The 27,531-nt window shown below is 39.2% G+C and overlaps 1 protein-coding gene across 1 annotated transcript in view; it reads right to left on the bottom strand.

Moving 5' to 3' along the window:
* Positions 1 to 2,693: 2,693 nt before the first annotated feature.
* LOC309601529 (solute carrier family 23 member 2-like) overlaps positions 2,694 to 27,531 on the bottom strand; it is a 34,121-nt gene continuing 9,283 nt past the window's right edge. Inside the window, exons 3-15 of the mRNA XM_082334574.1 lie at positions 23,149 to 23,265; positions 22,030 to 22,187; positions 16,779 to 16,867; positions 15,204 to 15,274; positions 13,873 to 14,054; positions 10,875 to 10,995; positions 10,033 to 10,189; positions 8,314 to 8,461; positions 7,637 to 7,742; positions 4,469 to 4,598; positions 4,191 to 4,328; positions 3,553 to 3,648; positions 2,694 to 2,995 (exon numbers count right to left, since the gene is read on the bottom strand). Coding sequence (XP_082190700.1) covers positions 2,763 to 2,995; positions 3,553 to 3,648; positions 4,191 to 4,328; positions 4,469 to 4,598; positions 7,637 to 7,742; positions 8,314 to 8,461; positions 10,033 to 10,189; positions 10,875 to 10,995; positions 13,873 to 14,054; positions 15,204 to 15,274; positions 16,779 to 16,867; positions 22,030 to 22,187; positions 23,149 to 23,265 — 1,746 coding nt within the window. The 3' untranslated portion in view covers positions 2,694 to 2,762. The remainder of the gene's footprint in view (positions 2,996 to 3,552; positions 3,649 to 4,190; positions 4,329 to 4,468; positions 4,599 to 7,636; positions 7,743 to 8,313; positions 8,462 to 10,032; positions 10,190 to 10,874; positions 10,996 to 13,872; positions 14,055 to 15,203; positions 15,275 to 16,778; positions 16,868 to 22,029; positions 22,188 to 23,148; positions 23,266 to 27,531) is intronic.

Below are 27,531 nucleotides of genomic sequence, written 5' to 3'. Positions count from 1 at the left end.
CATTCAGCGGATCTCCTTTGCAAAACTGAGGCTCATCTTTAACCATTCATGTTCATAATAAGATGGAGAGAGTTGTTACGTATACAAATTTGGTTACAAAAACGACTGCTAACTACAACTACTTATTTTAGTGTTACCAAGGTAAGTGGCTAGAAAAGCAAACATGCTGGCTAAACGTTGCTGCACTTCTCTCAGCCAGTCAACAGAATCAGCACAGTAGGACCCAAAGTCATAAAAAGAATTAAATCCAACAGTTAGAGTAATCAGACTTCACCTATTTGGACAGTCTTTCCTATGCTGCAAGAAAGGAGTGGTGTTCTGCTCCGGGGAGAAGAAAAAAATATCCTTGGATTCGTTGCCCTGTAATTTGACTGAAGTGTCTTGGCAATTCCCAAGCGGAGGCAATACAGAACACGCACAGCTTTACTTCAGCCAAAGGAGAGAGAAGACAAATGCTATTTCTCATCGCCTCGTCTCTTGACTGCGTAAGCATTGAAGTTGTCAAGAGAATATTTAGGGGGAGAAGTTAGAAAAACCTTGGGACACAGGTGTCACTGCCACGCTCTGTGCCCAGCAGCATCACTGGACTTGACATTTCTGTATTTCCAAGGTGGCACTGTTTTAAATAAAAACTTTTGCCTCACTTTCTCAACATTTACAAGATAACCACCTTTGGCATTTTACATCATTACAACCACTGTACATAGGTGGCTTTTTTTTTTCCTTTTTTATATATATATATAAAACTCCCCCATGTCTCCCACACATCTTCGGTTGCACATAAAGTTGGGAAATTTGGAAGCTTCGTGCCACTGAGTAGAGGTCTCCGCACTCAAACTATCTGCAAGTGGATATGGAAACCTAACACCTCACTACCTGAAGAGGAAAAATTTAAGAATTATAAAAATGACAAAAATTACTTTGTTTCACATGCAAACTAACCTTGTCTACTACACAATAACTCTTCCGACCAGCTTTCGAGATAGTCCAATTGACACCTAGACTGCAAACTACTGAAAGTGCCCTGAAGCAGGAACAAACACATGCTTTGTTATGGAAAAAGTGGTATAAAATAGTTTCTGGAAACAGCCATGGCATGCTGAGAACGATATCAATGGAATCATTCCAACTCTACACTATTCAGTACTGATCTGTTAGGCTCTTTCCTTGCCCTCCCCACCCCAACCCTTCCATGCTTGAATAACCAATAACAAATTCACCTGGAAGTAGACTCAGAGAAAACAGAGTTCCTGTGCTCCTGTCCAGTAGTCAAACTTTGATAAATATATTAGTGAATTACAGGATCTACTGTTATGTTTTTTTCCAGGAATACAAAATGCAAGCACCGTAGAGCATACTGGCCTTGAAATTACATTACACTACATTTCCCTGATGATCTCCACAGCTTAAAAATGCTTTTGGGGCCACACTGAAGTCTAAAACTAACTTGCAATAGTAAGAACATTAAACATGAATAAAATTTTTATTTATGAATGCATGATGAGCATGAACACCCACATAACATCAGAGCTGAGACTATTCCGGGGGGGGGGGGAATCTGAATGGTGCCCTGATTGGACCCAATACCCGTTAAACCATCCAGTGGATGAGGACATCAAATGTAGTGTCTCCGTTGTTCAAGACCACCTCCGCAGCAGTAACGAGCTTTTGCAGAAGCCCCACAAAGAGAGAAGAGGCAATGCAACGTAAGCCGCTTGTAGGCAGCATTGGCTCTCGATATCCGATCAAGAAAATTCTGCACAGATGCAAACCAGTGAATGCCGGCAGCGTTTTGACCGCATGGCTTTCCCTGCAGGGAAAGCTGCATGTATACAGATGTTAATTGCTTAGAACTGCTCAACAAATTGCCATTTTTGTTCAGGAAATGTCTTGCCGGATACAGGCATTGCACTGTAAAAACTGTTATCAGGTCCCGTCTGGAAGTTAAAGAGTTTCCCATCTCTGTAACAAACTCAAGCTACATGTGTCCCTTTAAAGAAAACCTGCACCTGGACACTATAATTAGGTGGTTAAATGCCAGGCAGAAAAAGCAAATGTTTAAAAATGTGAACTGACATGAAATGAGTGGTTCCTTCTACAGCACTAAGCTATCAGAAGTCGGTCATAGTTTTTGTTGTCAAAGTTATTACAGAAACTGTCTGTCTTAACGCTGGACATCTGACTGAACTATCGGTAATTCAAAAAAATACTCTCATGATTTCCCAGTATCAACTAAGCCTCGTTTCCAGGGGGCTGAAAATATGGAACGTGCAAATCAGTGAGTAGAGAACAATATTTATGGGATTTGACATGACTAGAAGTAAATTTTTTTCCTTCCCCCCCTTCTCACAGGATTCAAATTTTCTGGCGTAACTAACATTGCCAGCAATGAATGCGCAAAAAATGCCAGCATCGATGACTTAAATAAAATCACCATAAAAAGTAACATTTTTCAATAGCACCTACATACTTCCGGAACCTAAGTGCCATTTAAAATAAACAGACTTAGGTGCGCAAGTATCTATAGCTTTTGGAAATCAAACAGAGGAGCGTTTGCAAGTTTGACCCAGAGACACTAGATCTGGCTACCACCACCCACAACAGGAAAGCGTTTGTTTTTTTTTTTTTTTTTAAATCTGTCTCAGCTCTGGTTCCAGAATTTAAATGCAGATGTACAAAACATATATTTTAATGCTTCTTAATCAGCAAGAAACTGCAAATACATCTTTTACTACAACTAGATAATATAATTTCAACTAAGGCTATACTGTAGCTTCTGAGTCTTCATCTGAACTCCTGCAGTTACTGCTTTTCCTGAAGCCTTTCCACGTGTAACCCACAAAGGTAGGGCTGATGGGCAGGAAGCTGAAACACCTGTATTTTTTAATAAAGTTCATGCCAAAAGGCAAATCATATGTTTCCATGCCATCCAATGACTTGCTTCCTTTACCAACCCCTTTCTTCCATTTCTGTATTCCCCTTTCTTCAGGGCTTCCTAGAAGTCAAAATAAAAGAAAAAGGAAAAAAAAACATATACATGAATATCTTTATGTAAACACACACATATATATTAGAGGTTAAGAGAAGAAAGAAAACGCCAAGTCTCGGACACCATCTTCAGCAAAGCACTGGAAAGATCTTCTAGACTCCTCAAAGAGGCAGGAAGAGGGGAAAAATGTTTATTGGAAATAGCTAATATCTGTTTTATTTTGTAACTGGAAGTTGAGGCAAATTTTTGCTCTTAAATGAAAGGAAGCAGGTTTGGATCTTAAAATATTTTTACTCTGTCTCCTGAAGAAGACTATTCTGGTTTGATTTTTATGATCTGTTTTACACGTTTAATAGGATGGAGATCTTAACCTGAAAAAGATTCAAAGCGTTCTCAACTAAACTGAGGCACGCAGGTGTTAAGCAGTCTGCTCTAGGTGTTAAAGAAGTCAACAACAAAAGCAGTAATCTCTTCCTCATCTCCTGCCTCCATGAAACGCTGTGCTATCTTCATTCAGAAAGGCAGTTACTATTTCAGATAAAATGACAAGTTCACATGCTGACCTGGAATGGTATTATCCAAAATAAACGCAACGCAGCCACCGACAAACATGGCTGTAGTGAGAAGAACGTTTAATACTTGATCAATGCCCGCTATTCCTAGAAGAACAGGGAAAAAATATTTAGAATTTGAATTTTTATCATACACATACACATCCTACATCTCCATGAGTTCACCAAAACTATATAATTTGGCTAACAGTCTGAAACTAATTCATTAAAATTCAGATTCAGAACACGTCTGCAGTGACAAAAAATTTCAAAACCCAAAACAAATTCCTAGCTTCCAAGCTCTAACTTGGTATTTCTCCTTGTTCTTTGAACATCATTTACAACTCAGATTCACCCTTTCAGTCTTTCTTCCAGTCCAACTGGCAATCGTCTCCTTCACTGCTCTACAATCGTACCCTGAGAAAGCAGGACAACATCAGATGTATCCCACTGTAACATTCAATTCAGGTCTCAACATCTCAATTAATTCTCCTCTGAACACACCTGCCTTCTTATCAATAGCTTTTATTGTCTCCATAATACTTTGTGTTTTCTTTTATTTACCCTTTACATTACTTTGTACTTGTATGTACTTTGCATATGAATACAAGGTAAAAGTATGCTTCCTGTAAATGAGCAGAAACACATACCTGTGACCAGTGGATTTTGTTTGAGATAGCTTGGAAGGACAAGTCCAAAGAAAATGGAAAATCCAAGTACAAACAGGTTACGAGAAGAATTTAAATCTATGAACTGAAGGTTAGACAGACCCACAGCTGTAATCATCCCTAAATAAAAATAAAACAAGTCTCAGCTTTATATAGCCTTTTTCTTCAAAAAAAGATAGCAACATACATATAAACACAGCACTAGAGTAAAAAGGTATAGCCACATGAGATACAAAGAGGAGCAAAAAACCATACGTTACCAAAGAGAGTGCAGAAGAGGGCACCAAGCACGGGGTCAGGCAGCGATGCAAAGAGAGCACTGAACTTCCCAACCATCCCAAGCAAGAGCATGAAGGCTGCCCCATACTGAATAACCCTGCGACTTCCAACCTGCAGAACAAAAAGGAAAGGACACTGGAAAAAGTCAGCGCTTAGTCCAATTTCATGCCTTGCATTTTATTTTATTATTCTCTTTCGCATTTAAACCTTCTTTTCAAGCCTCCATGCATATTTTTTTTGTGGTGTTAAAACACAGGCTGCAGAGCCTGTACAAATGTCTTGGAGGGCTCAGCCGTAACATGGCTGCACTCCAATTCTAACATAACTTCGTTTGATTTTCTTTTCATTAAGTCATCTTTAAAACCATCTGTAACTGCTATAGCCACAATAACCATGAAGTGTGGCGCAGTCCCATCTACAAGAAAGAAAACAAATAGACCATAACTAGGAGAGGTGGCAAACAGATCAATTGTAATGCAAACGGGGAAAAAAAATTAAAATCCATGTGTTGCTGCCCTTTTACACAAGAATACATGTATTAGTTACCTACCATGCAGTTCACTTGAAGGAGATGCAGGCTTTCTAGACAAAGATTATCAACTGATTTTGTAACATCCCTCTTTGAGATCAGAGCTGAATTCACTTCATATGCAAATCATGGCTGTGCTAACACTGTGAAACCAAGCGCCTGCACTTCCTTCCCATTTTTATTTTAAGCATTCAAACTTCAGTGCAGTATTTCTCTGGCACTACATTGTAGTGGTAGTGGTAGTTGATAAACCTGAACGTTCAATATTTTAATAGGGTTATACTTGCATAAGAGGTGCACCAGGTACAAAAAAAATCCTGTTATGCTGGTAAGGTGTTTCTAGGTGTCCTGTTACAGAGTATTAAGCTTCAAAGAGAAGTAGATATTAATTTGTTAATCATGTGTGACTGAGCTAAATGAGTGAAATGAGAAAAAAGATACAGTAGGCATATTTAGGGTAAAAGTACCTCTTTCCCCCATATTCTTCACTGCTTAACTGTTAGGTGAGATGTGTTCACCTACAAACAGAAGCTAGACCAGTAAATTAGGGTGTTCACCAGAATAACAACAGAAGTTAGCCTGCACCTTCCTCTATTTTTTAGAAAGATATTCATTTCCTTAGGACTACCAATATCTTGCTCTAAAATTACCTTCCTGCATGAAATAGGCAGATTCTTTAAAAAATCCGCACAATAGCAACATTTATTTATGCAAATGGTCAATCACTACAAGGCAAACAAATTAAGCTCCCTTTGAAAGCTGCTGAAAGCATCCTGGTCAGCATTTAGCTCAAACTACATATTTATTCCCAGGCACTCATACACACACTTTGTGTGATTATTTTGGAGTGCATGATATGGTACCTAGTACCTTACTGGAGTATCCATTTCATCACCAACATTACGGCATAAGCTGCCTATACGTTTTCCCCAACTAATCAGATGTAATTGATTCTCCCCTCATCAAATAAAGCTTGCTCACAGACTAGCTCAAAGACTTTGCAGTATTTACATCCAGTTGAAGCCTCGAATTTAAATTGTAAGCATAATCATATACTGATTTCAAGGGAGGTAAATGCCTTTTCAAATGTTGCACTGGTGTAACGGGATCACCAGGACTATGTAGTCTTTATTCATGAGCACTAAAGATTTCCTCTCCCAAATAAACAGCGGAGTATCTACGTGCCAAAACTATATTTTGATATAAATTGAAGTTGAAAAACTATTAGCTTTTCAGGAACGAGTATGCAGACAGGAAAACAAGACAAAACACTGGAGCGCAGCCATCCAGCTGTGCCATTCTGGATAAGGCATATTCACTCTTCCATCATGCGCTCTGAACAGACCTAACTGTAGTTAACTGTTCCCTGTAACAGCTGCCAGTTTAACGTTCATTTTTCGCTGTTCCAAAGCAAAACGTACACTTATTTCTGTGGACTGTTAATAAAAACGTGCTGTTAATTCATATCAACTCCTATGAAGTAACAACAGAAAGGAAGCAGAACAGAATAAACTTCTCTTTAAGCATTTTTCTAACCAAAATTTCTTCTAGGAAATTTCCATCAGCAACTGAATGGAAGACTTATACAGACAGCAGATGGTGCTATTAGTATTTATATTCCACCCTAAACCCGAACAGAATCATCCTTTGTGCAGAAAAAAAATGGCTGAAGATAAATTCATCATCTATATTGGATTAAGTCAGCAGGATGAGTTATTGTAAGTAGAGAGAGAGGATACATTTTCTATCTTGTATGCATGAAGGAGATTTATAGCTTCCAAGTGAAATACACAACAAGATGTATGTATTTACAACATAAATTACCCTTACCAATTTTGTTGGTATTTCTTAACAAGGTTAAATTAACAATATCAAGCAAATCTATCTGCAGTCCAAGGTCTCCCAGTTCAGCAAGGCATTCAAGCACACATCCAGTTCCACATGTGAACAAAGGAATTCCTCAAGTGCTTACACATTTTGCTGAGTAACACCCCAAAAAATATGTAATCCCCTAAGCATGCTCGGTGCCTTAAAAACCTATCAGGATGGAAACAAATATTTAGGGTACATTTAACTTTGAAGTTACCTTGACTGCAGCTCCTGTTGTAGCTGTGTCAGCATAACGTCCTAGTACAGACGTAGATAAGACCCAAGGACCTCAAGTTGCATTTCGTTGTGTGTTCAAGTGAGACATTAAAAATAGTCAGTTCTCTAGTGATGCTTTCAGAGCCAAGACATCCAAGAGAGTATCAATTTCTATACAGTTTACAGTGTTTATGCCTCAACTCAAAACACCCTAGAGACCTGGAATGCCTTTTTGGTTTTCAAAGGGATAGCTTATTTAACATCATCTGCTTTATGTAGGTTTTCTCACTGCCCTTTACTCCAAATAGAAATAAGAATTTTGGGGTCCTTATCTAGAATGCATTTCCATTAGACAATGGCTGGTACAGACAAGTTATGTAAATTCAGAATGCTGTGTAAAGTTTGTCTGCACGAAGTACTAAGTAGTATGGTTTCTTGGAAGAGGGTCATGCTGTGAAACATGAAAATAGCATAAACCATCCACCAGAGGAGATAAAATACTGCAGTCACTGAGTAATCAAGGTGAAGCACATACCTTTGTGATGCCCAAGACACCAATGTTAGGGCTGGAAGAAGTGGATCCATTCCCTGTCCCAAATACTCCATCCAGAACACAGGAGAGACCCTCAATAAAAATCCCTCTGTAAATCACAAACAGAAAAAAAGAGTCAAACTTGTATTAGCATAGACTCACTTCAGATGGTGCTTTATGACTGCATGCTACGTGGGGGCCTGTTAAGGCATCTGTCCCACATGAATTATTATAATTCATGTTTCAAGCTCCAACACACCTGGAAAACCAACTTGAGTTTTGTTTTCTGTGTCTTAGATACCCACATTCTTAAACTGAGGAAATTACAAAATAATTAAAGTCAAACTTAGAGCTGCTCTTTATTTCTAAAATTGCATTTCAGGTGAATTGGACAAGCTACCCCGATTCCAGAACCAATTTAGAGTTCTGTCCCTACGGAAACTGTACTATTAAATTCCACAGACTCCAGCAGGAATAGGACTAGGTTTCCAATGCTACATTTGCAACAAAATAATTCAACATAACAGTTGCATCTTATATTTCAGATCCTTGGCCCTTGTGTTTGACCAAATTTTAACAGTTAAACTCAGAACACATTCCTGTCTTATCCCAAGGAAAAAAAAAGGGGGGGGGGGGGAAAGTAGCTTAAGACACTGGAAAATATTTCTTTTTTGACATACCTGTTTATTGCATGAATAGGTGGAGGAGGAGCGCAAGACAACCTGGCACAGGCATAGTAATCTCCTATTGATTCGATAATGCTAGCAACAACTGCGCTAAGCATTCCTATTACTCCAGCGGCTGAAATTGTTGGCAGTCCCCACTGAACTGTGAAGAAAAGAAAACTGAAACCTCTCATGCCACAGAAAACAATTTAGATATCAAAACATACAGCAATTTATTCATCTTTAATGGCATCAACAAACTCCCTTCACAATAACACAGTCTGGCAAGTTCAAGTAGATGAAAGGAGCAAAAGAAAAACCGCCTAACCAACTGCTTTGATCATGCTTGGAAAAAAACCAAAAAAACCCTAAACCCCACCAAAAAAATTCCTGCTGTTCAGAAGGAAGGAATTTGAACTACTGCTTGTGAAAAAACAATTCTGATCAGTGAGGCGAATGCCACTTAATTATTATTGCTCTGAAAACTCAGTCTTTGGTTACAAGTTTAGTCTAGCGAAGAGAATGGCCAACAACCAGCTATGATCATTGCACATACACCTTCCAATTCCAAATTTTTGTAGAAGAGAAAATAAGATTAATTTAAGCCTGTAGAAAAGCTTGACAGGTTTTTCACAGCAATTGCCTTGATGCTTTTATCTCTTTGAAATAGATGAGCCTCTTGCAACAAAAGGAACTTTAAGTCACACAAACGTGAACGAACAAAGTTTCACAAATAAGAAAGGTCTAATCAGGGTGGAGAAGTTTTCCTCTTCTTCTTTCCCAAAAACTTCTATTATAAATCTTGCAAGTACTGCTTTAGAAGTGGTTTCTTTTAAGAACTAATCAGAACCAAAGCATATGGAAAACCACAACGAAGCTGCCTCATTGCAACATAGTGGTATTCTTAACAATTTCTATTATTCTATTCTAGTAGAATATTATTCTGTTATTACCCCATTAATTTCTGAGCAGCACAAGGGTGAAACAGTTGAGCAACTCTATCTCATGCCATAAGAAACAGCCTTTAACAGCTTTAAACTTAGAGGTGGCCACCAAAAGAATACAAACATCCAAGATGTCTGGTAAAGCATTTCGTGTTCTCTTGTAAATGCTTTTTTGTCCTTTGATAAGCATTGACTGGCATTCTTTGACTTGCACATCGGCCCGATTCCAATGCCGCTTCTGCAAGTCAGGACATTTTTGTGTAGTTGTTAGCAGTTGTGCTAATTCAAGAATGGGTGTCTTTGGGGAAGGGAAGTGGATTAAGTTGGAAAAAACTCCACACACTACTGCTTCTTTAGAAAACGAGAATCAATGACTTCAGTAGCTCTACAGGACTTGTAATAACCCATCCTTATTATTGCATAACATTAACAGCAGCTGTTATCGACAAGTACAGATAAATCAACCATTCCCTGAAAACCCCTGTTATATATACAGTCACACTATGTTATCAGAAGTCAAGAGTTACCTAGATAAACCCTGCAAGTGCCTTCTACAAATTCAAGTTTCAGAGACTCGGTCTTTCTTGGCAGAGACATTAAGGTATCAAATTAAAGAGGAAAAACAAGAAAAAAATCATCATCCCCACCTATGATGTCTTTAGGTCAGTGCATGTTGAAGTGCATCAGAATAGAGTACTGAGAAAAAAACAGCAACACTTCTGGAAACAACAGAAATGATACTCACAGGCATATTATCAGAAAAACAGCCCTTAAAACCAGACATACTTACAAGGATAAGGAACCTTGAACCACGGAGCTACCAACAGCACTCCTCGTCGGGCGTCTGTGCGAGCATAGAAGCCGTACTTCGAACTGTCAGGGGGAAAGACGTCTGTCACAGTGAAGATGAAGCAAAGCAACCATGACACCAAAATAGCTAAAATAATCTGTGAAAGAGGAGAAAAAAAAGCTGTTTAAAATAAACTATCATTGGCAATATTCATTAACAGCAAACTGTTCCTGCAGAGAATATCTATTACACACATATCTGAGTGTGATCTTAAGTGATATTTTAAGTCTGAACAAGCAGTAAATCCCGTAATAGATCCGTTAGGTGTTTCCCCTCAGCCCCTAACGAAGCTGCTGTTACAAAAACTTCAGAAATAGAGCAAGCCTCTTCTCTCCCCTAAAAAATAGGAAAGTCTCCAAATGGGCACTTAAACCAGTAAATTAGTCTCAACTTTACCAGAGAAATAAAAAGAAGTCTTTCACATGGGGGAACGGAGTATTGCTTTCATAAAACTAAAAGATAATGATCTTGCCATCCTTTTTTGGAGGGCTCAGTTTAGGCTTTCACTGCATGCATAAACATACCTACTTCTCTACCCCCTTCCCTCCCCTTCATGATCTTCATCACTCCGACTCTTCATCAGAGACAGATACGAGCATGGGATCTGGCAAGACTACAGTATGAGACTATTTGCTGATAAGTTTCCCATAAGGCCATTTAAGCTTTTATCTCACCTTTGTGATCTATTGTATTATTAAGAAAAATCAAAACCAAGAAAAAAACCCCCGAAACACAAATTAGGAGGGTGTTTTGCCAACTGAAGAACAAGTTCAAATACTTACAGGGAACATCTTGAAAAGTTGCAGCCTGTATGCTGTCCATCCTTTCTTGGATTTGTAAATGGGTAAGGGAAATTTGACATTTCTGGCATACTGAGAAAACAACAATACTAGGAAAATAGTCCTGAGAAAAAAGGAGGAGGAGGGAGGGACAAGAGAGACATGTCATTAGCACCAATATGTTAAAAATCCTTCTCAGCACAAACCTATTCAGGCTCTTCAGACACAAAATATAAATGTATATTTTAAATTTAGCACAAGACAAAGCATCATAAGGGAATATATTTTAAATAAATTATTATTCCACGAAAGCCAAAACAACATAATTTGTATTCTGAAGTGCTGCAACAACAGCCAGCAGCAAACGGGTAAATGAAACCAGGAAAATGAATCAGACTAGAGAAAGATCTTCAGAGCTAAGCGGCCATTAGCAAAGAGCTACGCTGTGCTGCTGGCTTCTTTTCGTGTGTCCAGGTCTGTTCTGCATATGAAACACAAAGGTTGCTACTAGCAAATGGGAAGAAACAGGGAAACTGGAGGCCAGTATACAGTAATTTTTACATTTCAAAATTTGCATAGAACTCCGAAGCACTTGAAAAACTTCTGTCAAGGGAAATTCTTTCTTCAATTCTTAAGAATCCCAATTTTTTTTGTATATGCATCTTTCACTAAACAGCTGTAAATCAAGCAGAATAGAGCCCAAAAAACTAAGATTCCATTCAATTGCAGTTCACCAGTAACCCAGTTTATTACAGTTTTTAGATGCCTCAAGTATTATGCATCTTCCCTCCTTGTCAAAACTGTTAAGCTCCTCTATATGTTAAAAATTAATTCAACTCTACAGCTAAAATAAGTATCCAGTGCAATGAAAAATAAAAAGCCAGGGCAGGTTGCTCAATTCTGAAATAGCCAAAACCAGTTTTGCTATAAAAAGGCTACACAAAGAGTCAAGCTGTCTGAAGAGGCAAAGCTTTTCTGAAATTTGAGATTATGTTTTTATCAATCAGCTGACTTAAAAAAAAGTCGGATTTTAAGCTTTCCTCCCTTTTCTGTCCAAGATCAGTTTCGGTCTGTAAGAAACAAAACAGAGCTTTATTCTCCCTCAGTCTCCAGGAACAAAGAGCTCTGCACAAGAAGGGTGTCATTTATAGTCTTTACCCCCGACTAGAGTCGAATGATAAAGGTACCTTTTCCTTGCATTCAGGAAACATTTTGGCATCTCTCCCAAGCCATTATGGAAAGCTGGGCTCCACTCTCTAACAGCAGCTACCCTGCCACACCGGCCCTGAGGACAGGTGGCTTTGTATTTTGATTTATTTAGTACAGAGTTGTAAATAATGTAATAATATTATATTACTGTAAATAATATTATATCAGTTACATAGCAGGGGGGCTTACTGCCAGTCTGTAAAATATTACCAAATCTTTAAATGCCCCAGGAAACAGTTTAGTTCACCAGATATACAGGCAAAGATCAGTTCAGGAATAATTTCCCTTTTTACAGATCACGATGCAATGTGTTTTATGGATTAAATTATTTCAGCCTGGCACTGGCAGAACAAGCGAGGTCAGAAAACTGTTTGGGAAACCGAAAGTCTTGTCAAATAGCATCTGCAGCTAATAGAGGATAATAGCTCTAACACAGATGTTATTCTGCTGTGCTAGATAGCGATACAGTACTTTTATCTCATCAGAACAGTCAAGACAATTTTAAGCACCACATCTTGTAGAGATCAAGTTACTTTTGAGCAGCTCTAGATGGCTATGGAGTTATTTTCAACAATCTAGTGCAAATTTTTGCATGGCAGAAGCCAGAAATACTTATTGACTGGGTAATATTTAAATCCTGTTCCTAAATTGATTTATTTTTTTCCATCTGCAAAATGTCAACTTTAATCACACGTTTCTAGGTCCAATTCACCAAAGGTCTGCTTGATTGATTTAACATTAGTCCCAACTTGCACAGAATTTGTTTTACAGGAAAATAAAATGTTCCTTTGGGTCAGCTGCTTAACATAATAAAATTACAAAAATATTCATTATGCTAACATCTGAGATAAAAGAGAATTAAACAGCCCTTTTAATCATAAGCCGCACTTACAGAATACTTTACATGTTCAAAGTACTGTGCAAACAGATTAGTGAGATCAGAATCTGATCTCATCAAGTCATTCCTTCCGCTTTCAGAGCCAGCACCAAGTTGGTCGCTATACATTGCATACAGTAACTGCTTCAGCCAATTTCCTTCTCCCTGAAATGTGGTTTCCATCCTTATTTGGCTGGTTATCCACAGCATCTCAAAGGAAGCTTTTGTCTTCTCTTCATCTCAGTTTTCTCAGTTATTCCCTTTCATACCACTTATCTCAATTCTTTAATTTCCCTGGCATCTGTACCTACAGAGGCACACACATCATGCCCTGAAATTAACTCTAAAAGCCTTTTTATTTACTAAACAGAAATCTGCCTACTTATGCCTCATCAACTGAGGGCATTCATGGAAATACACGTGCTCTCTGTCGTCATACGAATTTCTCCTGGCTATAGATAAGCAAACCAGTAATAATGACAAATGGACCACTATTTGCAGAATAAGAAACATACACAATAGCATCACAAAAATAGAAATATAAATTGTTCACTAATCTCTCTGGTGTTTTGCTAAATCGGCTTTCCTATAGCACTGAATTAGACCCAGCCAATGGCTCCCAGACCAACTATTGTTTTATAAAATTCTCTGTTCTCCACACCTCATTTTCAGCCATTGTCCTTTCCTTCCACCTCTTCTTGACTTGCTGCTCTCCTTATTCCCCAATTGCCAGCTGGCCTTATCCAGACCCACTCACATTCCTGCACACGGTATTTCTCCATGCTGGGAGCACTGCAATGCTACCTTTGGCAGCCAAGCAGACTCTGGCTTTTCCCTCGCGCTCCAAAATTCCTGCACGACGACTTACCAACTGGGACCCCCTGGCCTAAGCCAAGAACACCCAGGAGTACTTACAACATAGCGATACCCCAGTGTTTGCCTGCTCTTTCTCCAGCAGCTTGGAAACCGGAGAGGCCGATGAGAGCAACAGTTGGTGTGATGGTCAGAGGTCCAATGTATCGCAACAGGGCGCCAGGAAGGCCAAGCAAACCGATCACCACTTCTATCAAGGAGGACATGATAATAGCACCTTGGATCTAAACATACAAGAACGGGAAAGAGACAGTTCAGTCAAATCTTAAAAGCAAACCCAAAACATTTCTTTTTCTGCTCTGGATTACAAACTGCAGTTAAAAGAATTCAGTGACACAGAAGAACTCAGCAAATTTTTTGTCATAAAACAGCTCATTATGTTTAAGTGACTTATTGCTTAAGCATAACACTTATGGTTTTCTCCACAAAACTATTACACAACAGACCAGTGGGCCAGTCTGGTAGTTGTGTTGATAGCACATCACACTGTCAGACAGGAGACCTGGGTTCCAGGCTAACCTTTAAGCTCTCAGATCGAACCGGCAAGGGTTGGTGGCGCCACGGAGGTGATGCTCCTAGCTCCTAGGGGCAGAGTGTATGCTGCATTGTTCACAAGTGCTCCTTAGAAGCTGGTATAGAGCAGCGTTGTGGTCTCAGGAGACTGTCAGCCCTCTTGGCTGCAGGGCTCTTGGCAGGATGTAGCTATGGTTTGAACATGGGGAAGAGAGAGGGGTTGTTTTTAATTAAGAAAAAGTTTGCAGCCCAAAGCAACGGGATGGGAGATAAATTCCATGACACACACCTTAATTTGGACTATGCTATCTACCACTCTGGTGTGATGCCTGGGCACAACCCTCATCCTGGGCTCTGCAGAGCATGATGAAGTTCAGACTGCAGTGCTGCGAGTAGAGAAGGAGCTTGATATATTTCAGCAAGTCTCTTGGGGGAATCAATGTCTTATCAGAATAGTCTCCAACTTAAGACACCTAGGGATGAACAGATTTGCTAACTGCACATTTACCTTCCACAGGACAGCCTACTGAACAGAATGACAGCAGGCAAGTGGTCTGGTAGCAGCTGAACTGCTACCAGTGAGCACAAATCGCAAAGTGTTACAAGAAGAGTATTCATCCTGCTTGTGCATTTTACTGCATATCTTTTGCAATGTGGCAACTAACTCCTTGTATTTGCTGTCCAGCAATGACCAAGTTGAAAAGATGATGACTTCCATGAAATGAGTAAAGGGATATATTCAAAAGAAATCGCAGTGAAAGAAGAAATTACCAACTTAAAGACGAGAACACACAGACGGTTAGCTGAGAAACTGAACAGGAATCAGACAGATCAACAGCTAAAGGCTACTCCTACATTACCTCTCGTATTCTGGGATACCAGATGTGCTCAGTGTGAAGCAGCTCTGTCGTTCCATTTGTAACTGTTATATCTTACAAAAAGAAGAAAAGAAAAAACACAGGTATTTATTCCTTGGCCACTTTGCCATCATTTAATACAAAATAAATCTCTTCTTAGGCTGTGTCTGACAAATGAGCCTTGATTTGCACAAAATAGTAGTTCTGCAATGCTACAAATCAAGTAATAACATGCTTACATTTCCCAGGAGCTAACCACTAATCTTGCCCACTGTACCAAAGTGGAAAAAAATCATAACTTTCAGAAAGAAAGGTCAATTAGGGATTCTTTTCCCACTCCAATAAACAGATGAATGGAGAATTACTCAATTGCACACTAGGAATCAAGTACTCCAACGTTTGCTGTTCACCAATTTAGGTCACTCACTGAATGATGACTTGAGCCGTGGTCAGACCCCATCTGACACCTTTTGAAGGTTAAAAGGTTCAAGAGCAAGATGCAGCAAAGGCTCTTTCTGAAAAGCTGAAGTAGTAGAAAAATTGCTTTGCCATCAAAGGTTATCAGAGAGTATCTTCTTTCAACAAGGTGTGTATTAGGATACTGGCACATTTTGGCACACAGAAATATCCAACACAGCTAGCACTGCTAAAGCACACCATGGTTTGCCTTTACATCTTGTGCACTGAAACTCACATGCTATTTCCCACTAGCTAAATCTGGCTCGCCCAGTAAGAAAATGTGAATGCTCAAAGCTAAGTTTTCTATAGAAAAAACATCAGGAAAACTAATTAGATGGTCATAAGTGAATCAAGAGAGATGTATAAACACATAACTAATATAAATGATTAGAGAATCAAAAGGACCCCCAGGAAGAACTTTAGTTAGAAGCAAGCAGCCTGCTTCTCTATACTGCTGTCTTGCACTGCCCGCAGACTTATTACTGAATAACCACATCCCATTAAAAAGAAAACGGCCAGAGCTGCTTCCACTTCAGTTATCTAACCTAAGTTGACAAAAAGCTCCCTTCCCAACCAGTTTTACTGCACATTTTCACTGTAAAGAAATTCAAAACATTTCAGGATGATGAAGTTAGCAAAGAAAAAGTTAAAATGAGCATCCAAATATTGTCAAAGCTTGCTCTGCAAAACCTGTCAGGGATGAGTTAAATAGGTAAAAATACTGGTCTTGAGGTGATGCTGAACATTGCTCAAACTTACTGTTACTCAACTTAAAAGGATTCGATTAGACTTACTATTTCTAAATACCAGAAAGGAACATTTAAGGAATCCTTCTGCCTTTCTCTACATTGTTAACAAAAGAACTGTTTTATGCTACTGCTAGATTTCTTTTGTCAACATTTTTTATATTAAAAAAAAAAAAAACAGAAACAGAATTCCTCAAGGGCATTTTTAGGAATCTTTTTCCAAGGCACAAAGCTTTAACATTGTTAAAGGAGAGAATTTTTCATATTCCCTGCTCATTACTTCCAGTTTCCCTATCAAAAGGTTTGGCAGTTGCACTATATGTGATCTGGGTCATTTGTCACTTAAACCTGAACAAGCATAAATGACAATTACCTGTATTATTACATTTCCACTTCTCCAGGGAGAGTATTGCTCTAGCAGGTGCTAAGAATGCAAAAGCACTTGCTTGAAACAAGGGTAACCTGGTGGAAAGGGAAAGAAGAGATGCTGACATTTCTCGGTGTTATGGTACTGTGTCAGGATATCAATTGCAGCTAGGTGGTTACTCATCCTTAAAACCATCCTTTATTGGGCGTTATTAAAAATGTGAAATATGAAAATTTCTTATTAAAAAGAACAGACACAGAAATACTAAGACTTCACAAACCAAAGACCTAAGAGAAGACGCTACATGCATGAAGTTATTACTACAACACCTATAACAGATAATTACTGGATATCAGCATGCAAGTACCAGACACTGATTTAAGGTTTTGACTCAGCAGCACAAGGACACAGATGCACGTTCTGATGTAAGCACCAGCCAGACTGCTGAACGTGCAGCTTTTACCATCCTGCCACATTAAAAACGCTCTTTGATAGAGCAGTATGCAGTCTGCATACTCAATACCTTCCCTCTGCATGACTTGAAGTACAGTCATTTATACATTCATCTTTAAGTGTATGTGTAAATAACCATTACGTTGATAAGAGCTGATTAGATGTTCCAGGTGGCTACCAACAATAAATACAAACGCTACAAGAATTTCAAGATGAGATTCTTAGCATTGGTGTTTACACTTCCCAAATGGTTTATGATCTAAAGAGCACCTACCAGCACCAACTACATATTTATTGAATCAACTGTAGCTTGCATAACATCACAAATATCCAGATGTTACTTAACTACAGAGAAGATGCACTTTGAACTATTCTATAAATACCATCATTAATAGATTGTAATAATTAATGGATTCTCTTTAATAGCAGACCTCAAACTGTAACATGTGGAACACTTAATTGCTCATGCGGCTCTAGTTACTGCACCGTGTTTATAGCTGTTTTACAGCCACAATGAAGTGCCTCGATGCCAGTGCAAACACCAGTAAAGGAAAAAGAAGTAACTGTAGCAGATTCAGATAAAGATCAGAAAAGGCACAAAGAAGGAAAAAAAATCTGTGGGGGAAAAAAAAATCTTATACACGCTTAACACAAAAAAGATCAAACCAGAAGCATGTTACTAACAGCAGTGGTGAAGTTCAGAGGCAGGAAGTTAGAACAGTTGAACTACCATTGCAAAGGAGTTTGGGCCATGAGCAATCTAAAAAGCTGACCCATTTACCGCAAACATTGAAAAGTGCATTAGAAACTCAAACTTCATAAAATACACGAGCCATCTGAGCACACCTGGCTGGCATGCAATTCCCTTCTAAGTTTCTTCAAGCAAAAATCAAAGCTTTATCTTTGGTGAAGAAACAGTTGGTAGCTACGAGTGAATGATTCACCTTATTTTTCAAGGTTCATTAAGCAAACTGGGCAAGCTGGTGCCCATGACAAAATATGCAATACCTGTAACAAGCTGTTACTCCTCTATCCCACCTACACAGTACTCTGTCCCCCCGCCAATGATTTTGTAAATATACATTGCAAACACATTCTCCAGTGATGAAGTCAGTTGTACTGAGACTTAGGTCCAGATTGTGAGTTTTGCATCACGTAAAATACCCTGCATACATATTGTGTAATAAGGTCTTAGTACGTCTCGCTTAGCTATCTGCTCAACCTTTATATGAGACAGTTAACCTGGAATATTTACCAAAAGGGCCTGTAGGCTCAAAATATTGCTTTTTTTTTTTTTTCTAAGCAGAAAGAAAAGGTTTCTCTTTTTTTTTTTTTTTTAAATTATTACTCAAAATCAGCCCACTATGATCAGTCTCTTTCTGAAGAGACAGCTGCAGTTTGGAACATGACTTATGAAATACCTTTCTGATTGCTAAGCCAGGCATTCATTACTAATGGGTAAAGTACCACCAGCTTATGATTAGGATATCATTTTAATTTCATGTCTAAATTGTGAAGTTTCTCAATTTTGGCACGAGCCCTTGTGAAGACAGAGCTTTTGATGCAGTTAAAGTTATCATCTGGAAATGTCTTCATTATCTTAACATGTCACACAGATGTAAGAATGCTTAGACAATGTAGTGATGGGCACAGCAAAAAATCTAAAATGTTTAGGTATATTAAAGCTGTATTTGATTGGCTCAGTCACACTAATTACTCTGAATCCTTGCCAAATCTTTTGGCTTATTACATAACCTAATAAATAGCTTGAATTCCTAAAATTAGTATGGGTACCACATTGACCACAACAACTCCTCATAATTGAGCTAAATCCATCTTTAAGGACCTTTAAACCATGGAATTTGACCTTTTGAAACCATAGTGGCATATTTGCTGAAATACTTCACAGTTGACAGACTTGTCAATAAATACTTTAAAATCTCATTTAGGGAACGTCGCTGCTATATCCCATTCCCACCCTTACATAAAACCAGAATCACACGTTAAATAGTTATAAAACATTCAACCACGGAAATTTTCTCCTTAAATACAAGTTCACTTATTTTAAGACCCAAACACCACTGCCTCTTCCGTATATAAACATGTGCAAGTGGAAGCCACTGAAAAGTATAAAAAAACACCAGAGGGCAGAGGTGGGATTACACAGAAGGAACAGAGCATTTCAAACTGACAGGACCGCACTGGTTTCTGCAAGAGCCCAAAATCACCCTATAGTAAGTAATAATGAGAAAGAGCCCAAGATTAACTAGGGAAAAAAGACAAAATATGACAAACTTTAGTTCTGTGAAGAGATACAAGTCTCAGGAAGCACAAAAAAACCCTAAGCTTTTTCTGATAAATTTGAGGCAGAAGAAGAAAGCTGGTAGAAGCACAGGAAAACCAAGCTCCCCTTTGAGTTCATCTCCATCTGCAACTCTGCACTTCTTACGAAATTGGAAGATTTTAAACTTCAGTAAATCCAGGGAGGAGAGACTCGGAGTGGAACAATAAAGGACCTTATCTTCCAGTTCACACCTAGGTCAACAATCCCTATACAAAGCACAAAGAGAAGATGGGGGAAAAAAAAATACATCACTCCCATTAAAAGAGAGGTTCAAAACACCGAAGGGCACAACTCTGCTCCTCTGCCTCCCTGCAGATGAGGTACTTGAAAATTTATGATTACAGCTAAGGCAAGCTACCCTATGAGCACAAAGAGCCGATCAGGCAGAAAATATGATGATTAACTGCAGGTAGTCTTGACTAAAAGAAAATACCTTGAGGAAAGAAAATTTTCTCTTTCAACAATTTTCATTATGCTGTGTTGTCATCAGAATGAACTTTTCATACAAAACAGCGGAGTGATTTTATGTTTAGTAAGACATAATAAAAAAAATAAAGGGAAGGTTTTTTCCAAAGGAAAAAAGACAAGAAAGCTAACTAAAGCTAACTAAAATAGCAACTAAAAGGTTACATTGGAAAACCTGAAATATTTGGAAAATTTTTAGATGAAAAGCTGATCTACAACTGCAAGTGATCTACCATAGGCTTGCCTTCTGCACCCCATTGAGACAACTTTTCCACCCAAAGATTCTGTTTCTTAGATAAATCTTTAAAAATGTAGGGGGTGTTTGTCCATTTTCGATTGGAATGCAAGATTTCAGCTCACATTGTTCTTAAATTGAAATAAATGACCCATGAATCAAGTAACCATATGATGGCATACTCTTAAAATATGCACTTTTCTTCTGGTTTTACTTATCACTCTTGGTTTATTCAAGAAGATGCAGAAATAACTCTGCAGGTTTTAGCTATTCCCAATTCTCACAGACAGAGTCAACAAAAGTTTAAGTAAACATGTCAAACATCTCTCTGCAGTGTTTACTGTAGAACACACATTTTTAAAAAATATTTATCTTCATGTTAATAAAACTTACAACATCCTGTTCTTACCAACACCAGGTTTTTACAAGTATTTGTTAACACCTGAATTGGTCTCTTGCATCCTCCTAAGGAGAACAGACCAAAGGAGAGGTACAGGCATCCCTGTACACATATGCATTTCTTCCCAACTCAGATCATTGCCTGCAACTCAGAGCAACTAACAAATAAAAACAAATGATTTATTTGTATTGAAAGGTACCAGAGACACTGTCCTGGTTTCAGCTGGGATAGAGTTAATTTTCGTCTTGGTAGCCGGTATGGGGCTGTGTTTTGGGTTTAGGATGAGAACAATGTCGATGATACACTGATGCTTTGGTTCTTGCTAAGTAGTGCTAAGCTGTTGCTGAATAGGTGCTAAGTGGCGCTCACACCGGTCAAGGACTTTTCAGCTTCCCCTGCTCTGCCCGGTGCACAAGCAGCTGGGAGGGGGCACAGCCAGGACAGCTGGCCCAGCCTGGCCAAGGGGCTATGCCATACCGTATGGCGTCATGCTCAGTATATAAGCTGGGGGAAGAAGAAGGAAGGGGGGACATTGGGTATGATGGCGTTTGTCCTCTCAAGTCACCGTTACGCGTGATGGAGCCCTGCTTTCCTGGGGATGGCTGAACACCCGCCTGCCCATGGGAAGTAGTGAATGAATTCCTTGCTTTGTTTTGTTTGCGTGCACGGTTTTTGCTTTGCCTGTTTAACTGTTCTAATTTATTTTACTTCAATTATTAAACTGTTCTTATCTCAACCCACGAGTTTCCTCCCTTTTACCCTTCTGATTCTCTCCCCCATCCCACTGGTGGGGAGTGAGCGAGCGGCTGCGTGGTGCTTAGTTGCTGGCTGGGGTTAAATCACGACAGACACTCAGTTCAGAGAATAAAAAGTTACCCTCATCATTTTTTCCTACCTTTTTAAATTGACAAGCACTTTATGGGAACAAGCACACAATTTCCTGTAGGACTAATCACAACCACCTAAATATTGGCCAGAATATAGTATCATCAAGAAACTAATAAAAATATCAAAATTAGTTCCTCTTTACCAAGGTGTATGAATTTTTCCTTTCCCTCAGAAACACTTCGACCTTCTCTGTCCTCAGAGATTTCCCTCTTCCTTCTTCCCTCTCCCTGCCCCTGCTGTATTTTCTTACCCTTGGGATGCCTTCTCTGATTTCAGATCCACCTTTTTTTGGGAGCAGCTTTCCAAAAGCTTTCCCTAACTGCCCTGTATTTGACCTGCTAACTTGTGTTTCATGTTTATCCTTTGAAAATAGACTAACTACCTCTTGGATCTTGGACTGCATCCCGGAAATCCCAACAGATGTCTAGTCTTATCACCATCTCAACAACTAGAAACAAGTCCTGACTCTCACCTGCACCCAAAGGTTGTTTGTAACAATGTAGTGATGCCCACACAGAAGAAAATGGTCCCAATCAACTGGCTGGTAGCCCACTGGTCAAATCCAACACACATGGCATCAGCTAGCAAAAAGGGCACTGCTATAGTTCCACTGAAACATGTTAAGTAATGCTGTGAAGAGAAAAATGATTTGTTAATACTGCAGCCAATATTAATAAGTAAATAAATTTATGACCATCTTTTCTTTTGCATTGGGTATTTTTGCTTTTGAATTATCCACCAAAGCTCTCACTTCCTGGTCCTAAGCATTTCTTCAAGTATTTTCCTTCCATGTTGAGCTACCACTAGCCTGTTGCTATTTCTGATCGCTATTTCTGTAGGATAAACTAGGTTATTTACATAGCTACATGGCTACTGTTCTTGATGAGGAGGTATCTAGGTAACTGTGCTGAAAACAGCTTCTAACTCAGAAAAGTAGATAAATAACCCCATTCACTTTCAACCATGTGAAAAACCATTAGCTTACAAATGAACTTAGAGCACACACAAACCAGGCTGCAAATAAGCTCTCAAGTACCAGAAACTAGGTAGATTAATTCTTTTTCAATCCAAATACATTAAGCAAACAAACAAACAAGAGTCTCCGTATTCAACAATGCCAATAAAAATATAATCCCTACAGAATCATCTGTCTTTGAGGAAAGGCAGAAATAAAAAGGATGCTTTGGAATGTATTTGTTTGGAGATCTCAACATACTTTACAGATATTAACAAATTCTCAGCATTCCCATGGGACAGATTATTACCATTCGAGAAAGAAAGGTGCCAAATGTCAGTTTCTGAAGCTTACCACTTAGCATTTGCTCACTTATTAACTAGCAGCAGCTTAGAAGACTAAATATTTAAGTGAATCTCACAAATGCATAAGCCAGCAAACAATAATATAGATCATTATCAACACAGTAATCTTTGTGATCAACTTCAGAAGAAACTATCTTAACACTTTCTTCAAATGTGTGAGAGTGTGGGAAGAATAAAATTATCACATACACAAATGCAATGAACTACACAGAAAATGCTAAAGAAGCTTTAAAAGTTACAGAGAAAATATTATAGCTGTTTTGAAACATACCTGTAACCCCAAAAATATGCAGAGATACCAAGGAGGAACATCTTCGATAGTGTAAATCATGTCAGTTCTCTGTGCGTCTAAACTGCCACTGCTGTCCAGCGTCTCTGCCAAAGAGCTCTATTTTGATAGGGAGGGTAGAAAGGTGAGTAAAAAAAGTGGGGGAGGACACAAAGGACAACAGTAGGTTACTGTTACACATGAATAAACCGATTTTGAACTATGAGGCAATTCCCAGATACTCCAAGGCTGGTATAATACTCCCAAGCAATGTTGATATGTTACATTTTTGAAGTCTTTTACCTCTGACAATGAGCTCATCTCCAGCTGTAGCTACTGACCTTGTACCAAACACATTCACTTCTACAAGCCATTCCCTGCTTATTTATACTAACACAACAATTGTTCATTTATGATATAACCGATCTGACAGCCAAAAGGTGCCCAAAAAAGGGATTATCATGACAGAACTGTTTATAGAAAAAAGAAAAAAAGAAAAAAGAAAAAAAGGAAGAATCGGAACTAAGTAGAAGAGTCAACAATGGCTAGAATTATTCAAGAATTCAAAGCAGAATGGCTGTCCTTGCATAAGAGACCAAAATCACAGGCAAGAAAGTTCCTCGCAGTAATTGCTTCCCCACTTAATTCTTACTCAATTTCAGTCTTGGTTAACCTTTTTTAGCCACAAGATTTATTATTTTTGCTTCCACCCCACATTCAAGCAGTCAAGAAAAATGCTGATCATTATAACTGAATACATCCATGGCCAATTCATATTAGTCAAGCAGACTTCCTCCAAACCTACAGGAATTTAAGCAAGACCACATTCTGGCCTACTGTGTGCCCTAATTCGCAGAAAGCTAACTGACCACACATATACATAGATCAAAATCCCCGCAGATTTTCCATTAAAACAAGATTCAGCTCAATCTTCTTCTTTACGACTTCTTTACAACTTCTTTACAACTAAGTGGAATCGTTTCGTTCAAACTCTCTGGTTTTGAAATTCCTGAGAACAAAACCACAATGCTCCAAAGCCCAAATGCCAACAACAAAAGCAGGAAGAAGTATCAGATTTTATCATTTCAGCTCAACTAACCAAAAAATACCTTATATAACTACTGTTCTGACCTAATCCACCCTAGAACATAACAAACCCGTGAAGTAGCCTTACACAAAGACCAGGAACTTTGCCAGACTCGTGACTGTGCCTCAAATGGTCTTTACTTCTTCAAAAATCACAACACATCCACAGATTATGCTTAGATAATCTCCATTTGGTTTATCATCTACAAGGTCAGTGAAGCCAAACTGACCCATGGTACTTCCCTCTTAACTCCGATTTCTGTTGAGAAAACAAATGCCACTGGGTTAATTCAAATTCAGGGAGTGTAGATAACTACACCACTATGGAAAGGTCAAGGGTATTACAGTGGAAAGGCAAAATCTAGAAACACTAATTTCAGAAAACTCTTTTAAACAACGTTAAGCACCAAGCAATCTGCTCACTAGGGTTAGTTTAAATAAGGTACAGGTCCTAAACAGAGAAATAAGGGAAATTGTTCACTGCACAACTCATCTTGCCAATTTGCAGTACCGATGTCATTTTTTCATCGACTGAAAAATGAAAGACCGCTCTCCTGACCTGATTCTCTTAAAAAACAACAAATAAAAAAATCAGGAACTTGAGTTTTAGAGCTTCACCTCATACTGGAGGGAGAGCACTGAGCAGCAGTAAACCTGTACACATCTTGTCTCTAACTGGAACTTAGGAAAAAACACATACAACCTCATGTTAATGCAATTATGTGTAGATCGAAGGCAGGACACAGTGGCTGACCCACAAAGACAGGCAGAAGGAGGAAGACTCAACAGCCAACGTAGTTATGGACAAACAGCAGGACATTTATCATCACTAGAGGCTTCTTTGAAGAACTTGCTCAGGAAAACAAAGCAAAGATTCACCCAAAGAAGCTCCTGTGATACTTTCTGTTGTTATAAAGCAGTTTTGTTAACCTTTCCCCAGAGACTATACACACACACACATATATACATATTAAAAAAAAATAAAGTGTGTATGATTGCCTCACCTCCCCTCAATTTCACTGCAACATACGCTCCACCCAAGAACTTTGCTCACCAGTGATATTGCCTGTTTATTCAACATTTTGACTAAGAGGTCATCATACACTTACAGAGAGGCAGAGGTCATGAAGGAAGAGTAAGAATGGTTACAACATCTGCCTGTGAGGTGGGAACAGAGAGGTATCAGCAGAAATTAACTGCTTCATGAATCACGTCAACATTAGCTTGCTGAAGCCACACAAATAGCAGCACAGATTTAGGAGAACAAACTGTGGATAGATCCCCACCTGACTGCAGTGTGAAAAGATAAAACACCTACCACTGTGCACTGAGCAACCTGCATTACTTGTTCCAAGGACAGACAAAAATGGGATTTTCAAAGTTCATGATGTTCCCATGAAGGATACCAGATTCTCTAAAAATCCAGTAAGTGATTTGTACAGATTGGTGGCTCTGTTTTGGCCCCTGTCTTTTGAAAACCCATCTTTTGGCCTCTTTTCTAGCTTCTCTAACTTTGCCAGACCAATATCCAGTAGCTACCTAACTGTTCCACTTAGTGCCGAACACTAATTTTTCTTCGTAGGACTGATGAGGTTGCATCAAGTACGTTCCTTAACTTTTCCACCTGCTATTATATTATATCATATCATATCAGCTGCTATTATATTATATTAATGTTCCCCCTCATCTTTGGGCAGCAGAAATCAGAAACGATGACCTGTTTCTACCAGGAAGACCACAGCACATGCAGCAAGTTTATTAGCCCTTTCAGAGCTTTTCGTTTGCGATTACATTTATGCCTACATTTGTCTGCAAAGAACAAAAAGATCAGCAGGCATGTCCTGGTTTCGTCTGGGATAGAGTTGATTTTTTCTTCTTAGTAGCTGGCATAGTGCTGTGTTTGGGATTTAGGATGAGAATAATGTTGATAACACACTGATGTTTTAGTTGTTGCTGAGCAGTGCTTACACCGGTCAAGGACTTTCCAGCTTCCCCTGCTCTGCCCGGTGCACAAGAAGCTGGGAGGGGGCACAGCCAGGACAGCTGGCCCAGCCTGGCCAAAGGGCTATGCCATACCGTATGGCGTCATGCCCAGTATATAAGCTGGGGGGAGTTGGCTGGGGGACAGGGACTGCTGCTCGGGGACGGGCTAGGCATCGGTTGGCGGGTGGTGAGCAATTGTATAGTCTATCACTTGCTTTGTATATTATTATTATTATTACTACTACTATTCTATTTCATTTTACTTCAATTATTAAACTGTTCTTATCTCAACCCACGAGTTTTCTGACTTTCACCCTTCCAATTCTCTCCCCCATCCCACCGGGGTGGGGGCAGTGAGCGAGCGGCTGTGTGGTGCTTAGTTGCCGGCTGGGGTTAAACCATGAAAGTTCTTGTTTGGTGTCCAATATGGGGCTTGAAGGGTTTGAGATAATGACAGATTAACCAGAGCGTATTAAGGAATTTGTATCTGTTAACAGTTGCTGGTCATAATATTGATTCATCTGTTCTTGGTATTAGTCTACCTGATCTGCACCATGCTCTTGTTTTTGCAGCACGTGTTAAAGATTGGTGTTGGGTTTTGCAGTTTGCTGTGCTCTGCCATGATTGGTGATGTTTTGCCTGGGAGATTTGTTATTAAAACACTGACCTTGAGTGCTATCTGGTATTTGGGTTCTGTAGTGAAGCCATTACTGTACTTCGGGTACCACCTCATGGAGACAATTAGCAATTATACCTCTTCCTCTTCCTCTGAGAGGTTTTTCATGGAGGAAATACAGAATGGCACCTTCGCTGCCACCTTCTATGATGTTTCCTCCTTCATTACAACAACTTTTCTGTATCTTGAACATCCTTGGGTAGTTAAAATATATCCATTGGTAGTTCTTGGGAATATTGTTTCAGTTTTGTCTAAGGTTAATAAGCAGCTTAAGAATATCATCCAGAGATCTGCCCCAAGGCTGGATAGTTATGAGTGGCAGGGTGTGTGGGAGAGCATGGGCAAGTACCTAGGACGGTGGGCCCCTCCAGTGTTTTGGAACTTCACCCCTGAACAAGTGCAGAATCCTGAAAAACTAGTAGGACATTTGGAAAAAGTATGCTGTCACCCTGGCAACTCCAGAGAGACACAAATCACCGCAATGTGCTGGGGCCTGGCCCATGCTTGCCGAGCCCTATTCAACACCATTCAGAACCCTCAAGGGGAAGAGAAGGTCTCTGGATCTAACGACAAAACGACAGGCGCTGTGACTATGCCAGCCCCGGCGACAGGCACTGTGGCTATGCCAGCGCCTGTGACGG

Source organism: Platalea leucorodia (genome assembly GCF_965183815.1).
Source record: "Platalea leucorodia genome assembly, chromosome: W".
In the NCBI taxonomy this organism is placed as follows: Eukaryota; Metazoa; Chordata; class Aves; order Pelecaniformes; family Threskiornithidae; genus Platalea; species Platalea leucorodia.
The sequence above is the reverse complement of the archived record's forward strand: the minus strand, read 5'-3'. Positions and strand labels throughout refer to the sequence as shown.